This window comes from Miniopterus schreibersii, assembly GCF_964146895.1.
Source record: "Miniopterus schreibersii genome assembly, chromosome: 4".
Taxonomy (NCBI): domain Eukaryota; kingdom Metazoa; phylum Chordata; class Mammalia; order Chiroptera; family Miniopteridae; genus Miniopterus; species Miniopterus schreibersii.
In genome coordinates this window covers 42,487,592-42,504,606 of record NC_138105.1, presented here as the reverse complement: position 1 = coordinate 42,504,606, position 17,015 = coordinate 42,487,592, and the positions used below count along the sequence as shown (strand labels likewise).

Genomic DNA, 17,015 nt, shown 5'->3' with positions numbered 1-17,015 from the left:
ATCTTTTCATTCAGAACATTGAGCACTGACGGAGAGGGCAGGCCTCGCTCTATAAATAACCTACCTGTTGCCTTTCCAAGTGCTAAGATCACATTTCTGTGCCCAGAAGGTGCATATTCTCTTGGTTGCAAGAGCTCAAAGTCTTTTTCTGCTTGTCCCTATTGTCCCGCTTGGACGCCGGGCTCCTGCATACACTCCGAAGGGGTGGCAGCCTGGGTGGAGAATGGAAAATGACACGAACTGTTCTCTGGTGATTAATTCTTCACAGGTTTTCATGATTCCTAAAAGCTGATGTTCAAGAAGAGATGCTGTAAGGGTGGCACCAAAGGTCAGGAAAAACTCCTTTCTGTAGAATAACAGCGGGATGTAGATTTGGTAAATTGTGGAATAGTTCTCAATTGTTTAAAACTGGGCTGGGAGCTGGTGTTGTTCAGTTCTTTTGGATGAATGAATTTTAGAGCCATATTAGGTCTTAGAAGTCATCTAGTGCACACCCTAATTTGCTAGGTGAGGAAGCTGAAACAGAGTAATTTACTAGACAGGGAAGCTGAAAGCATAATTAAACACTTTGCCATGGCCACATGGCTTGTTAGTAGCAGGTACAAGACCCGATCCAGAGCTCCAAATCCCTGTCTGCTCGCTTTTCCCTCTCTGTGTCATGCTCAATGCAAATGCACGCAAACTATCTCAATTCTGCGTGGTTCTTCAAACTGATTCACCAGTAACGTTTAGATGGACTTAGAACAAATCACATGTATCTGCCATGTACGTAGTGGCAGTCACGCATAGGTGTATGATGTAACAGATAAATCGCTTTTTCTCATGCAGATTTGCAGAAAAATAGGATTCTGAGAGGTTCAATGACAACTAAAGCATGTCAGAACCCAAGACTGCACCCTGTGCCTTTGGATCTTGGGTCCAGTGTTCTTTTTCCTTCCTGACAACACTTCCCTACACAAAGGTTTGCTCAGCAGAGACCTCACCAAGTTGACCTTATGGGTTTACTCTGAAATAAAACTATCTTGAAAAAAATTATAAATAAAACAATTATATCTCCCTCTCTTGTGTGTCCTCTGTCATTTGCCAGCTTGTCTAACCATTTGCCTTCATGGTCCTTTCTCCAGCCCTACCAACTCCCCACCCCCTAAGATTCCCATGAAGTGTGCAGAGTGAGGATCTCTTTCCATCTGCTGGGACTAGTGACATGAGGCCCTCATGACTTAGTATTTCCCACCGTTTTCGCCTATCCAAACTATGCGCAGAAAGGGTGGTTCTCTAAGAAAACTAAGTCCATGAAGGCTAATGCAGTAGAGAGGGCCTTCCAAATACAGAGAGCAAAGTGGAAGGGAAAACAGTGAGCTGACTGAGTGACTGGGGGCAGGCAGGTTTGGGCGGCTTTATAATAAGGCTTTTGTCATGTGTTGAAATCCACGAGTGAATTAGGCTGTTCGATAATTGTGGGTGGGGTAACCTAGAGCAGGGACCTCGAAGCAGAGGGAGATTAAGGAGGCATTAAGGCTGGTGTGCTGGCAAAGTAGACAGGAAAGAAGGACGACTCCAGACACGACCGCAGAGGAAACAGCATCGGTATTCAGACAGAGGGCAGGGGGCTGCAGAAAGGGGAGAAATAACTTTATATGCAGCACCTATAGCAAAGAACAAGCAGCTACATTCTATGTAAAGTATATCGGTTGGTAAGGGAAAATGTTAAGAGGACTGTGATTTAATGGAACGAGTACAAAAAGAGACAATTTGCCAAAGAGGAAATATGTTATGTAATGAATATATGGGAAAATAACAAACTTCTCCAAAAAGCAATTTGAATCATTGTGAAATACCATTTAACACTTCTTAAAATGCAAAAAAAAAAAAGTAATTATGGTTCCTTAAAATAATACTTACATATATTGCTGGTGATAATTTGAATCATTTAAATGGTTTTGGAAAGAAATATGGCAATGCATAGCATGTATAAAATTTTCCACATGCCTTTTATCTATTAATTTCACTTTTAGAAACATGGAAAGTAGTTCTAATAAAATAATTTAACTAAGCTGAAAAATTATATTAATCTCTTTACAACTGTGTAAAAATTATGTATGACTATAGAAAGGAAAGAATGATACTTGCCCAAAATTTTAAAGTAATTAAGGTTTTTTTCCTCATAGTGTTTCATTCATGCTGATAAAATATTTTTATCCTTAAAGTGAGTAAAATATATTATACTTTTGCTAAATATTATTGTATTTTACTTAATTCTATTTCCAAAATTCTTTTGTATTTTGGGTCAACATCAGGGACTGCTCATCTGGATTTGCCTGGGACTGAGGAGATTCCAGGCGTTGATTTGGTGTTTGAACCAGAAAGTCCAGGGCAAACCTGAATACCCTAAAAATAGTGAACATTAACATTTTCTTTTGTCTTTCTAAACCTAGTATTTTATTCCTGTACCAAACAATGGTAAGACAATAACGTCTTTGTTTTTTTGCAATTAACAGGTTTTGACAAGCATTCAATGATTATTTTTTATTTTAAATGACTCTTATTTTCTTTATTTTAATTTTTATTGAATTTATCAGGGTGACATTGGTTAATAAAATTATGTAGGTTTCACGTGCACAGTTCTACAATGCATCACCTGTATACTGTATTGTATGTTTACCATCCCAAGTCCAGTCTCTTTCCATCACCATTTATTCCCCCTTTCCCCTCTTCAACCTCCCCCCACCCCTCTTTCCCTTGGATAACCCTGGTACTGTTTGTGTCTGACTTTGGGTTTTTTGTTTTGTTTTGTTTTTTGCTTAATCCCTTTACCTTTTTCACCCAGCCCCCCCAACCCCCCTCCTCTCTGACAGCTGTCAGTCTGTTCTCTGTATCTATGGAATGACTCTTATTTTCTATTTAAATTGCTGTCATATTTTAAAATTTGTAATCGTGAAGCCTCCATTACATACAGAATGTTGCACGAGAAAACACTGCTTGAACAGACAAAGGGCATCTCATTCAGTGTTTATCCCTAAAAATAGATTCACTGGTGGGCACTGTGGCTATTTGTGGTGGGGGCGGGGGGAGCAAACAGAAACGACTCCAACAAAACCTCCCAATGGTTGCTACTGAGTCATGACCAAAACTCTGCAGGCTCTCCTGCTGGGGTCCTGAGACCCTAGTGCCCTTTCTCTGCCTGCTCACACCGCTAGTACAACTGCCAAGTTCACTGGGAACATTTTTTCCCTCTTAATAGTTAAAAAACAAATTCTATTTCTTTCTTTCCCTTTACTTTTAAACTGCTTCTAAATCTGCATTTTAAAAGTCCCTTTGGAGGAAACTTTTTCAAAAAGATTCTCTAGAAAAAGAAACACATCGTTCCATTTAGGTTTCCTAGTAACAATATGAAATAAAGCCAATCCAAAAAGTGTCCAAGGACAAGCCTCCATCTCTCTGACACAGCCACCCGTCAGCAAAGCGCTCGGGGCTCAGCCTGTGGGAAGCAGCTCCCCTTTCGTGTCGGTGCGATCGCCCCGCTAACCACTTCCAGCATCTCACGTTCGGATCAAATTCCTAGAGTGGGTTTGGAAAGTGGGCACTAGTATACATTTTCTAAGGTGCGTCTAACTAGATCAGTATTAGATACTGATCACTTTATATTTGAATACAAGTGGACTTAATATTAAAAAGTTTTTTTCATAAGTTAACTACATTAGCATTGCTTTTTCTATATAAATTAATTGTCACTTTCTGGGGCATGTCAGTTTTTCTTCCATCTACTATATGTACTTGTTCATAAGACCTTATAGTATTTAATCAAGAGATCCTTTTAAAGTATTGATAGCCACAAGAAAATTATTCCATGTTTGATCTGTGTTAAAGAATCAAAGTCCAAGATCTTTGAATGGAACTTAGAATAAAAATGTAATTAGGTTACATCCCTAAAGTCTGATATATCTTTAAACAAGACTGCAAATGAAACTTTATTAGAGCTTCAAATGAATTATTTCATCGCATTTTTTTAAAATTCATTTTCTTCCCCTGCTCTTTCATGTCTGTGTTACTGACAGGGCTGCTTGTATTTTACCTGTCTTTCTCGTGGTGTTTTAATTATTTACTGCTTAACGAGCCGCGCGGAGAGGAAGCCTCCTTCGGAGGTGCCTGCTCTGCAGCAGGTTTTGTTTTTTCAAAGCTTTGCAAGGAGGGCTTGAGTAGCCGCACTGAGCCGACTGTTCTCGACGCACTGAGCAAACGGCTCGAGAGGCAGCATCTCTGATCCTCTGAGAAGAGGCACTGCCCCAGGACATCTCTCGGAGGTGCCCCCGAACAAGGGCGAGAGGGGTGCTGCATGAAAGTTGGGTGAAGTATAGTTTCCAACTAGTGCCTCGGGTGGCTCTTAATTTGAATAAGTGACACCGTTCCACGCTATTTAGGTTTTAAAGCATCCCGTCTAACAAGCCCATCCAGATCTGCTCCAAATGGCAGACCTGGAAAAAGAATAGATACCATGGCAAGAACCATTACTGAAAGTGTGCAAAGCACCAGGCACTCTGCTCAGCGCCAGCACAGTTGTTTTAGTGCCCCTCTCAACCAAACTCCAAAATTGGCATTGTTGTCCTCATTTCGGAGCCCTTCCAGAAAGGGTGTGAATGGTCCCATTGTATCATGCTGTTGAGGCTCAAGCCTTGGTCTCTGCCTTTAAGTCAAACATTGGACACAGTTTCTAAAAAAGGGTCCCCTTGAGGAAGGAAAGCCCTGTGGTCTCTGGGCATCAGCTCTGTCACCTACCTGGTAAGTGAATTTAGGAAAGAGAACCCCTAAGGCCTAGTTTCCTCATCTTTAAAATGTAGATACTAACAAATATATGTGGCAGCTACTATCATGCTTGGCACGTGGTAAGTGCTCAACTAATGTTATTTTCTCCCTCCACACTCACTTTAATAGATTATTGTCGGTTTGTTAGTTTTTTTGTAATGTGCAAAATAGCACATGCTTACTTTCAATCAAAGCAGGATTGAAAGGGGAGGTTAAGACTCTCTTCACTCACCTCCAACTTCCGTAAGTTAATCAACACTGATACTCTGATATATGTGCTTCCATACCTTTCTCTTTGCTGATATAAATACATATACATAACCAGTATGTGGTTTATTTAAAATCATAAGCAATATGTAATTCAGGTAAAAATTACATTATTGATTAAGTCCAGAGCAATGTAATTCATTAGCTGATCTAATGTCAATATTGATTTTATTTCTCCTCAAATTTTTATACTTGTCAACACCTTTAACTTAGTATTTGAAGATGAGGTAGAAACTATTAAAGCAGAACAATTTGTCATTTGAGGAAAATAGTAAACTCTATGAGCTCCACAAGGTTTGTAGTGGCTAGTGTGAATTTCCTATTTATTCATTACACATTTTTAAAAGTTGAGTAATCTTGGTACTTCCAATTATGAACATTTAAGAGCAAAGCTATCTAATGCTTAATCCTTAAGAATTACAAAACTTGGTTAGAAACCATCTGTCTACAATTTATTAGACTGCAGAGCAGTCAAGCCTGCCCACCATTTCCATAACCGCACTTCAGCTATCTAAAGTCACAAACAACAACCAGTGATAATAATTGCTCCAGAATATTTTAGGAATCCAGGCAAATCTTCCAGATTTTATTTATTTATTTATTTTGTATTGGTTTTGGGTGTACAGCATAGTGGTTAGACAATCATATACAAAGCATTCCCCTCGGTATTTCCAGTACCCACCTGGCACCATACAAAGTTATCAAGATATTATTGGCTATATTCCCTATGCCATACTTTACATCCCCATGACTGTTTTATAACTGCCAATTTGCGCTTCTCAATCCCTTCACCTCTTTCACCCAGCCCTGCACCTACCCACCTACCCACCAGTCCACAGATCTTCTGGATTTTAAAAGTCAATTTTCTAGCATTGCCAGCACCAGTAATAAAGCCCTTGGTGAGTTTCTCCCTCACCTGTCTCCCTGGGATCCTTCTTCTTGTCTGGTTTCGTGACCCATACTCTCTAACAGGGGTGTGGTAACATTCCTAGAATGTCCATCTGAAGTCTCTGCTCAAAATGATAAAGAAAGAATTTCATTTTCTAAATAGCATCTTGAATTTCTTTGAAGTATCCCAAAGTAGCTACAAAAGTTATGGGCGCATTTTCTTCTGGTTTATTAGGGATGCTATTGAGCTACAGAGCAGAATCTCTGTTTTCCAATGTTCCATTTTGCAGTGGTGTGCAGTGGGTTATAATACAGAGCAAATCTCCTCTGACAAGAGAGAAGCCCTTGAAAATGATAGTTTCCACTGGGAAGTGGGGCCGGCCCCTAACTATTTCTGCATCTATAGTGCCATTATAATGATCACAATTGAATGTAAAAACCTAAAGATAATACAAAATGTTCATGCTGTTAAACCGAAATGGAAAGCAGTGTCTTTTGTTTTTACAAAAGGGCAATAACATTTTTCTCTCTCTGCCGCTATTCAATATTGCTTCTAGCAGATTTTATGTCTACATTGTACAGAATAGTAAACTTAACTCCAAAGATGTCCAGCAGCTCCAGATTAAAGTGTCATAAAATATACATAACACTTTATTGTCCCTTTAGGTTGCTGCTTTAAACTAAAGTGGAATATTTCCCTAAATTCCTCAACAAATGTGCACAATTTAGAACTAAATATGCTTAAGAGCTACACGTGTGCTGCCGAGGAAAGAGGCCTTGTGGACCTGTCCAATTATTTTCATGCAATTGTTTCTGTGGCGTTATTTTTACTGGCAAATGTACAAGTTGATAGAAAAGGAAATAATTAGCTACTTTCAGAACTGCTGATGCATGGAGCCAAAGCAGGCCAGCCTGAGCGTTTTAGAGACTGTGACATTTCAAATTACCTGAACAAAAATAAAAACCAGGAGCCATCTTTGGACATAATTAACATCTTGCCTAATGAATGTCAGGTCTGGACAGAGTCACACTTTATTTATGGAATATTATTTTATTCAAGCGTGCTTTCACCCTTATACTGCAAACTTTAGATTTGTGTGCTGTTTTCTTAAGTGGAGCAACTTCTTTTTTTTCTTTTTTCATTTCCCTCCCCCTTCAAGTAATCAATGCACTGCTGAATGAGTTCATTTTAATGCACTCAATCATGCCTCTAATGTTCGTAGCTTACGGGCGCAAGCATCAGTAATGCAGGAATGTTATATGGCTTTAGTTTGGGCCATTTCATAAAATATTCATGGAATCAAAAATGTGCATCAAAATAGCGGCTGGGAGAATTACATTTATGTTCCTGCTTTTATGGCAGCTTCACATTTAAACCCATTTGTGTTAATATCTAGTCAATCTTCCTACTTTAAAAAAAAAAAAACTAAAATGGGAGAGATCATATACATTCTCCTTTGCTTAATATTTGTTCTAGACATCTGCTGTGATACCACAAATATCTATAAACTTTCAGAGATGTGCAGGGAAGAAGGGCAAGCAACAATTTGGATAATACCCAAATATATAAAATCTTATTTTCTCTACATAGCGTTTGTCTTAGAGTCCTACCAAGCAATTCCGCAGTTTACAACATTGTTTGGGTTTGGTTTGTATTTTTAAACGAATGAGTGGATTTCTCGTTTGTGTGGGCCTTAGATAAAGTGAAACTCCTTTCTAGTAGTTTTATTTTGAAAGTGCACTTTCCTTTATGTGACAAACCAAACACATTTCCTTTATGTGTCAACCTCTTTATTGTTTGTGTTTTACTGCTTATGTAAATGTTATGTAATTGTTTAAAAAAAAACCCACAACAACAATAATCCTGAGGCCTAGGCCACCTCTACCCATACCTAGAGCCTGTTGTTCTACATAATTGTTCACGGTGTGTCTCCCAGGATGTGCTTTCTGACACTGCCTCATAGTATTGAGATATATCGATGACTGATGAATGCATTGGTGGAAGGCCGTCTCCAGTCCGTCCAACAAAACATTTTGGCTCCATTTTCTCCCCTGAGTCACTGGGAGTATTAGTGGAAGCTGTGTATCCTGGCCAGGCACTTAGGGGAGCAACAGTTGGCATGTCCTCCTTGTTGCGATGGCTCTTGCGACCCCTGTTGCTCATGGTGCTGACGAAGATTTGCTGGTAATTCCAGAGACTTTTAACACCTGTGAATATTCCTGAGGAAGGGATATTAAGATATGTGTTATATCTTAACAAATATGCAGTCTCAATACCAGAGCCTTTACTCAGAAAGTGATAAAACCTTTAAGGTCTTATTCACAGTTGGAAATATAAATTGGATGGAAATCATATCATTGTTAAGCGTGCTTAAAGGGAAATACTTGCATATTTAAATGACTGTGCTCTTTTTATAGTATAAACATGTATTTTAACATTTTAAGTCAAATACTATACTATTTTATAATATGTACTTTCAATCTGACCACTCTGTAGCAGATTCAGCCAAGTCGTTTGTGTGTTTGTGATCATTTGGATCAAGTCCCCGCTAGCTTACTTACTGACCTCTTTGCCTGCAAAAGATTTTGGAGATGAATCCCCGTGCCTGAGAAGGGCTGGGAAACTCTTTGTCCTCTGTGTAGGCAGCTTGGTGTAAAACCGTGCTGATCAGAATCCCCAGTGAGCTCGTCTGCGGCAAGGTGACGGAAGAAGGGGGAGCAAAACCATGAACAGCTAGATACGGCCACGGTGACCGGGTCTGGGGCACCCAAGGAATTCCAGGTGCCCCACAGATGTCACTGCACGGTTCAGGGGAAGTAGGACATTTAGATGGAGGCTACATAGCTGGTTGTACATCCAACTCCTTCAGAAAGACCCATCAGAAGCAGGTTGGGACTGATAGCTGTGCTTTTGTGTTAGAGGTGACCTGCGGTCGCCTGAGTAAAGTCACAGAGTTATAGAACGGGAAGAGACTAGAAATCACTTAACTTATGCATGACTGTTAACTTGAGAGATTTATGTCCAGAGAATATCACTTACCCCACCTAAGATTCCTGCCTCTTGGCTTGTTGACTAGTATGTGATGTAATGGTACAAAGCTGTATGTGTTTTTCGTGATCCTGGGTTTAAATCTTAAACATCCGTTTTTAGCCATTTGAGTCATTTAACCTTGGTGAGCCTCAGGCTTTCTCTTTAGTGTAAAAGTAATATTTACTTTACCAGTTCTTTGAAGGTTAAATAAGATAATGTATGGGGTGGAGGAAACCTTCCATTTCGACCAGCACCTAGCAGGCCTTCAGGAGAAAATAGTTCCCTGCTCTCTTTTATCTGAGCATCTTGGACCATGTTCCTTCCTTGTGGGAGGCCTCAAATAGTCTCTTCTGAGAGCTGAATCTTGGCCAATAATCATGAGCTAAGCCCTACTAGCCCCAAAGCTCTAGCAAAAATCAAGCTCAGCTGAAAACAACTATTCTCAATTATTCCAAAGAGCCTTCCATAGTAACCAGCCTACACCAATGTCCCAAGTGCCTCCCTTACTTCATTCCTGATTAGACAGCCTGTGAAGGATGCCGAATGGCATCAGTGACACAGGAGGTCTGGCTTATGTGGAACACAGGGATACAGTCCCCACCCTTTCCCCACTCTTCCCTACCTTCACCCCTTTCCCGTTTCCTCCACCTCTCCTCTCCCCACTTTCTACCTTTCCCTCCCCTCCCCCGCCTCCCCTTTTTGCCCCCACGTAAATCAAATATTGAACATGACTATCAACTGTCATATTTTATTTACTTCATTATGCCTCATTTGCATGTCATTGTAATTCATTGGGCTACCCAGAGCTTCATCCCCTGGCTCTCCTCCTGGAATTCTTAGCGAATCTGTTATTTTATAACACAACTTTGGACCCTCTTTCCATCTGGGATCCTGTGTGTGTGCGTGACCATTGATGCCGTTAGGTCCTTCCTAGTTTCTGTACAGTCCCAGTTTTTTTCTGGACTATCTGGCTTACTCACAGTTCCCTGTAGCCACCCTCTTCTCTTATTCACGTGGCCAAAGAGAAATATGTGTCTGGACCTTATGAACAGATGGATGCTGGATAGAAAAAAAGGACTCTCGTATACATCTTCCCCGGGATGCAGAGCTATACTTTACAGGCAGAAATATAGTTAACCGAGGAAACATAACACACATATATGTCAATGCTTCATTCGAGTTTCTTAAAAAATGAGGGTCATGGGTATTTGGAGAAAGGTGTTTCTGGTGAGAGGTGCTACAGGAGAGAGATGACAAACTATGCCTGCTTTTGTGGGAGGTAAAGAAAAACTGTCAGTTAAATGTAAAGATAGATTAGAGCACTGAACTTCAACCTCGAGTGTTTGTATCAAAAATGAAAAAGCATTGGGCATTATTTTTAAAATAGCTCCAATTGTGTATTTCTTATTACAAATGAACATATCATGATGTTAGAAACGTTAGGAAATGCCAGTGATCAGAGAGAAAAAATAAAAGCAGAAAAAAACATTCATCACCTATATAACACTGATGATGTTTTGTAAATGTTTTCTGATGTTTTTCAATATTTTCCCTTGTCATTAACACCAGGCCATGTAATGAAATATTCTTATGCAATATCATAGCTATGGCTTTGTAGTCTTTTATCGTGTGAAAATTTCGTAGTACAGGTTTATAAACATCTCCGCAGCGCACATTGCCCTGTCTGCCTGTATCTCAGCCGATATGCCCTCCTCCAGCCTGGCCCCGCAGGGCCCAGACAGGTCACATCTTTACTGAATTTTTATACAGATTATGTGCTCATTACCCATCTCTTTTGTGTTTCTGTGTGAATACTATTCTTCTTTATGTGTGCTTTCTTTAAAACTTTAATATTGATAATGTTGATAACAAACTCAGTGCAAAAATAGGGGGAAGTTACATGCAATAGTCTTGGCAGTGGCTGCACTATCCTCTAATATCTAACCTGCAATATCCAATGATTCCTATTTGAGGAAATACATTGAGCCTGATATGACCTAAATAGGGTTAATTTAATCAGCCGTGATAATATTGGTATAAGGACTCAACTGTGTTTTTTGCAGGAAGAGGAAGTTGTACTTAAAAAACAAATTAGTGGCTATATTTCAACCAACTTTTGGGTTTTTTAAAACTATTATCACTATGTCAACTGATAACAGTCGCTATGTTTATTGGGCCCATACTCTGCATCAGGTATGGAACTTGTATTAATTTCTCACAGTAACACCTTGATAGTTACACTATAATTCTATTTTGCAGAAGAATTAAATTCAGGCACAGGGTGGGTAGTAATTAGCCTGAGGCTCAACAGCAAAAAAGGTAAAATAAAGTTGAGATAGAAACTCAGGCTGTCTGTTTGGAGCCTGCCCTCACCCTTAACCACTACTGTTTGAGTGCCTGGATATAAGTGCTTTCTAGTTCATGTCAGTTAGGAAACTCCAATGCCATGAAAGAGTATTTACATTACAGGCTATTGTGAACATTTCCACAAAGCAATTCACAAATAAAATACAATCCACAGCAGGGAGCTGCAGACTCCTCTTCCAGAAATAGGCTTGTTCATATTTCAAGGAATAAAATGACTCAGAGCTAATCTAGAGTTTTGGCTTTGAGAAGATATATTTGGACTATATTACGAAATATAATCCAGGAAGGCAGTTAAGTTACATTTTAATTATCCAAAATTAAACGGAATACTGTATACAAATGCCTGCTTGGAAAGTTCTGTCAAACTTTGAGAAGTAGTTTAAAGTCCCATAATACTTGAATTTGAAATTTGTAATGGATGCCTCCTTTCGCAAGATCCCCAAATGGAGAATGAGGGATGCTGCCTGCTGGGAAAGCAGTGCAGGACTGTGGTGGGGAGCATGGGCCCTGGAGTCAGACTGCCTGGATCCAGACATGCAGTCTTGGGCAAAATTCTTACCGTCGCTTTCTCTTCTGTAAAATGGAATCACAAATCTATTCCACAGGACTGTTCTGAAGATTAAATGAGAAATGCACATAAAGCACATAGCACAGTGCTTTGCATCTATAACATTAAATGAATGTTAGCTAATACGATTGTCATTAATAATTACTGGACTTTCACTTTCTCTCTAAACATCCATAATCCTGGTGAATTTCTACCAGCCAAAGTACATCCCTGTAGCAGGTGTCCATCCAGAGTCCACGCTGAATCTGAGGTGCCCATGGAGATAGCTCCCTTTCCAGCTTAAGTCTTCTTCAGCCTTAGAAATCCTTGACTGTATCTCATGCCCCCTCCCCCCCTTAATAGTAAAACATGAGATGTACGCAAACATTTTTGAAAATATGTTCTGGCCTGTGGTTTATATTTATGAATGGCTTTTATTCTTCAGGTTATCTTCTGGAAGCTGCCGAGCATTATGAAGCATTCCATCAATTGACGCAGGGGCGGATATGGAAGGACGAGACAGGCCGCTTTCTCAACTTGTTGGCCTGCGAGAGTCTCCTGAGGACTTACAGATTACTCTCAGACAAAATGCTGGAAAATAAAGATTACAAACAGGCCATCAGAATTCTAATAAAAGCCTCTGAAATAGCCAAAGAAGGTAAGTGGGAAAGAACACTCTCGCAGCGCTTCCTTTAATGGGCAGACACTGCTTCTCCCAGGAGAGACATAAACATCGTCAAGTGTTTGGGTGATTATTTCCTATGAAATGCAAAGACAAATGCCATCAATATACTTTCAAGTTTCACTGTAAAACAGAGGTGCCTTAGTGCTGACAACAAGAAATCCATTAGTTTCTTGAAAGCTTTATCTCCAAAATTACAACCTTCTGGGAGCAGTGTTATAAAACAATGAACCCATAATGAGAAAGTAAGGTCATTTGCAAAAGTTAAGGGGGTGCATGTGTGTGTGTATGTGTGTGTGTGTTTAAGGTTTTATTATTCTTACAATCTGAGAGAACTTTCATTGTTTGTAAATTCCCCATTGTCAGGGAATAGGGAAGATATGATAAATATTTAGTTAGGAGTAACAGGAAAATAGAACTCTAATATATTTTAGACACTTGCCTGTCACAGTGTGGCCTTTGGGCTGGTAGCATCAGCATCACCGCGAAGCTTGTAAGAAAAGCAGCATCTCAGGCCCCACCTGGGACCTGCTGCATCGGAGTCCACAGATTAGCAAGATCCCCAGGTGATTCATATGCACATTTACAGCAGTGAAAACACTTTTGTGAAAACTGATTCTTGATATTCTATACATTTGCATATATATAAAATATTTTTTTTTAATGTGGAGTCTATACTCATAAGCTTTTACTTTGTGAAATGCAAAGATATTTTATTTCCATATAGTAATTTATTAAAAGAGTAGCCTTTTTATGAAGGCAAAAAAGGTAGCAGTTCTGCTCTTGACCTGAAGTGTATTGGCTTGTGGATATATTTGCTCTGTTGGAATAACAGATGTCTTCTTTGAAGTAAGCGAGACTGATTTTCTGGGTGTGATTTTAATTTTCTAAAGAGGAAAAGTAAACATCTTAGCTTATTCTCTGTATTACGTCGTTTAATAATATTAGTTGGAATACCCATGGGAAATCACCCCCCTTTGAAAGATGTATCTCATTGCATGAACTGCTTTTAAATGAATGGTGATCTAGTACCTTCCCCAAAGGGGTTAACACTGATATAAATAGTTAGCTCTTACATCCATTTCAGCAGCTGACTTCAGTTATCTGTAAAGTTACGTAGAATTTCACTGTAAAGTATCAATTAGGAAAAGGTATTTTACTTTAGGTTCACATTTGCTCAATTGTAAGGTCGTTCACAAAGAAAGAATGGTTCCCAGAGTCTTGAAAATAAAACAGTCTTTTATTTCAGATAAATAAGTATTGATTTAGATAGCAAAGCCAATATTAATTCAACCCACTCAAACTACACAATATAAATAGTACTTTCCCTCTTTATTCCTTTGGTATATGTGTCACTCAACTTTAATAGTGCTGACATTTTCCTCCATTATTTTATTGCTTTCACTTTATTTTAACTTTTTCTCAGCGAGTAAGCAAGAAAAGTTCCATGCTTAAATCCTATTTTAAAACCAATATTTGATGTGATCCAACTGTTTCAATTCACTGTCTCAAAAAATCTTTCTATCAGCGAGGGTAGATTTTCTCCCTCTCCTCCTCTTTGCTAAGATGCCCTTTACAAAAAATAGATGCAAATGATAAGAATACATCAGCCCATGCTGTTGTTAGTGCTTTTAACACACTTATACCACTTAACACAGCGAGCACAAGTCACACAGAACTAACTTTTAATCACTCGAGGGGCAGCTTCCCCCACCAGCCTCTCCCTTTCACCCCATCTCTCTTCCTTCGTCTGACCCCCACCCCAGCGCTCATGCACCTGCACCGGAGAAAAAGTTAATGCCCCGCTGAATTTTAAGAGTTAAAATTCCCTCGACTGGATCCCTGGTATCATCAACCCCGCTGAAGTGAAATCTTAAGGGTATAATTCTCTGCAGTTGGTAGAATTGCCAGAGAAGGGAAAAAGGCCCCCGGCGTTTGCCACCCCGTTTCCTTGCAGTCTTCCCAGGGAGCGTGCGGCCCGAGTGGGTTCCCCGAGCGGGGCCCCGGGAACTGCTGCTCCGGCCAGAATCCAGCCTGTTGGAGGCAGAGTTCAAAATCTAAGGACACTTGCTTCCCAGAGATCAAAAATGAGGCGCATCTGTCCGCATTTGCATTACCTAGGAGTTAGGTAACTCTGCAAGCCAATGACTTCCCAAAGCAGAAAAAGGATAGCTTTCTTCTTATACATAAGAATCTTTAATGGTTTTTGTAAGTATATTAGATTTATATGTCATATTCAGTATATTGAATGTGAATACATTCTATGTTCATGAGATAGGATGATGTATGTCTTATTGGACCCCGTGCTGAGTGTTTAAGCATTCTGCTTTTGGAAAGAAGAATTTGATAATTCCTGGAATAAAACACATCACACAGAAATTAGAAAAGCTAAATTCCTTATGAGAAACATTATGGGTTTGGATTTCAAAATGTGCATGGAGTTTTGCACCAACAGGTCAAGCTCTGTCAGTCATTCTCATCCAAGTTTTAACCAATAGCTTTTATTTATTCATTTTTTAAAATTTATCTTTATTGTTGAAAGTTTTACAGATGGCCCCCTTTTCCCCCCATTGGCCTCCTCCCTTTCCCCTCCTGCCTCCCCTCGGGCCTTCACCGCACTATTGTCTGTGTTAACCAATAGCTTTTAAATTGAACCTAATCAAAAACTAATTCCTTAATTTGCTAATTATCTGCCCTATTAGAGACTGAGCTGAATGTCGGTTTTGCATACGTGTTTGTGCGCCATGAATGTTGGTTCTCTTGACCATCATTTGATGTACGTAGGAGCAGCTATGCTGGATGGCCGTGGGTCTTCACCCCGTGGGCCAGTACAGAAGTTATATATGAATCTCAAATGGTAATACTGGCCTGTATGTAGAGGATAGTTCCTCGTAATTATATTGCTAATACACTTTAACATCTGTGATCCAGGGAAACTGTGTTAACATCAGACTTTTTTTTAAAAACAGTATACAGTTAGATTTCAGGAATTGTTGATAAATGTGTATACTTTGCTATAACTTTCCACTGTCTTAAAAAGCAAATATTCTCCTTGTTGTAATAAATCAATTTCTTTAAAGCCACAGTAATTTTTCTGCCTTTTCACTTTAGGAAATGACAAAAAGATGGAAGGGGAAGCTGCCTACTACCTGGGCTTAGCACACTTGGCTGCTGGAGAATATGAAACAGCATTAACCGTAAGTTGAAGTAAACTTTTAATTGTTGCCACTTTACATTTTTATTTTATTATATTTTATTGTATTGTATGTTGTTATAAGGCCAACAGAAATGGACCTGATGCCACTGTATCTATATAGAGAGACTAAAGCACAACAGCAATATTCTAGAGGCACAATAAAATTGGTTTTATTGTTTATAGAAGGTAGTACATAGTCAATTACCATGAAGTGCTTTAGGATATATGAAAGTTGAATATATAGTCATGTGACCTTATATACACGCATATCACAAGAACAAGGGGAAATGGGTATAAATGATGGCAGAAAGTAGTAGTAAAAGAAGTTACTATAGGCCCTGGCCAGGTAGCTCAGTTGGGTGAAGCGTCGTCCTGATATGACAAGGTTGCAGGTTCGATCCCCAGGGCACATACAAGAAGCAACCAATGAATGCAGAGATGAGTGTAACAGCAAATCGACATCTCTCTCTCTATATGAAAGACATCATGCCCTGCACTGGATCTGTTCTATAATTTTGTAAGATAATACTAGTGGTGTAGGATAGTCTGATAATTAATGTAATAACTATCAGACTATCACATTAATCATCACAATAATGTGATAATGTGATAGTCTGATGTAATCTATTACATCAGCCCTAGGAAATTAATACATAGGGTGATTAGAAAAGTTAATTTACGTAAAATTTTAAGAGTGCCTGCCTGGTATATAATAAACCTTTGATAATTAGTAGCTTTTTAAATTTTTACCCTGACCTAACTCTCTGGATGATAGGAGTAGTAGAGAAGGTGATGACAAGTAGATAACAGTTCTGAAGGAGTTGGTAATAGACTGAATATGGGAGGTGAGGGAGATAGAGGTGTCCAGATGGGCCCTAGGTTCCTGGCTGTGGAGCTGGATGGATGCTGGGGTCACTTACCTAGGTAGAGAACACTGAAGGACCCCAGCCTTGAGGGGAATTGGAGAGTTCAGTTTTGAATATGTTGAATTTGAGGACATTTTGAGATATCTAAGGAGAGGTCAAATAGAGGTATAGGTGGGTCTGGACAAAAAAGGAAATCTAGATTGGAGATGCTATATAAATTTCACGATGTATGCATTTGTAGCTTTAAGCATACTGAAGCTGTGGAGTGGGGGGGATTTCCTAGAGCAATTAGACAGCCGTGAATGAAAAAGTCCTAGGGCCAAGCTGGGTAAAGGAGGTATAAAGGGGATTAAGCAGGAGTGTCCATGGAG

General features: G+C 39.4%; 1 protein-coding gene across 2 annotated transcripts in view; it reads left to right on the top strand.

Annotated features, from left to right (window-relative positions):
• The window catches only part of TTC29 (tetratricopeptide repeat domain 29), a 315,521-nt gene that overhangs the window by 207,174 nt on the left and 91,332 nt on the right, over nt 1-17,015 (top strand). For both annotated transcript variants that reach the window (XM_081136670.1, XM_081136671.1), the window contains exons 7-8: nt 12,346-12,558; nt 15,694-15,779. In XM_081136670.1, coding sequence (XP_080992796.1) covers nt 12,346-12,558; nt 15,694-15,779 — 299 coding nt within the window. The remainder of the gene's footprint in view (nt 1-12,345; nt 12,559-15,693; nt 15,780-17,015) is intronic.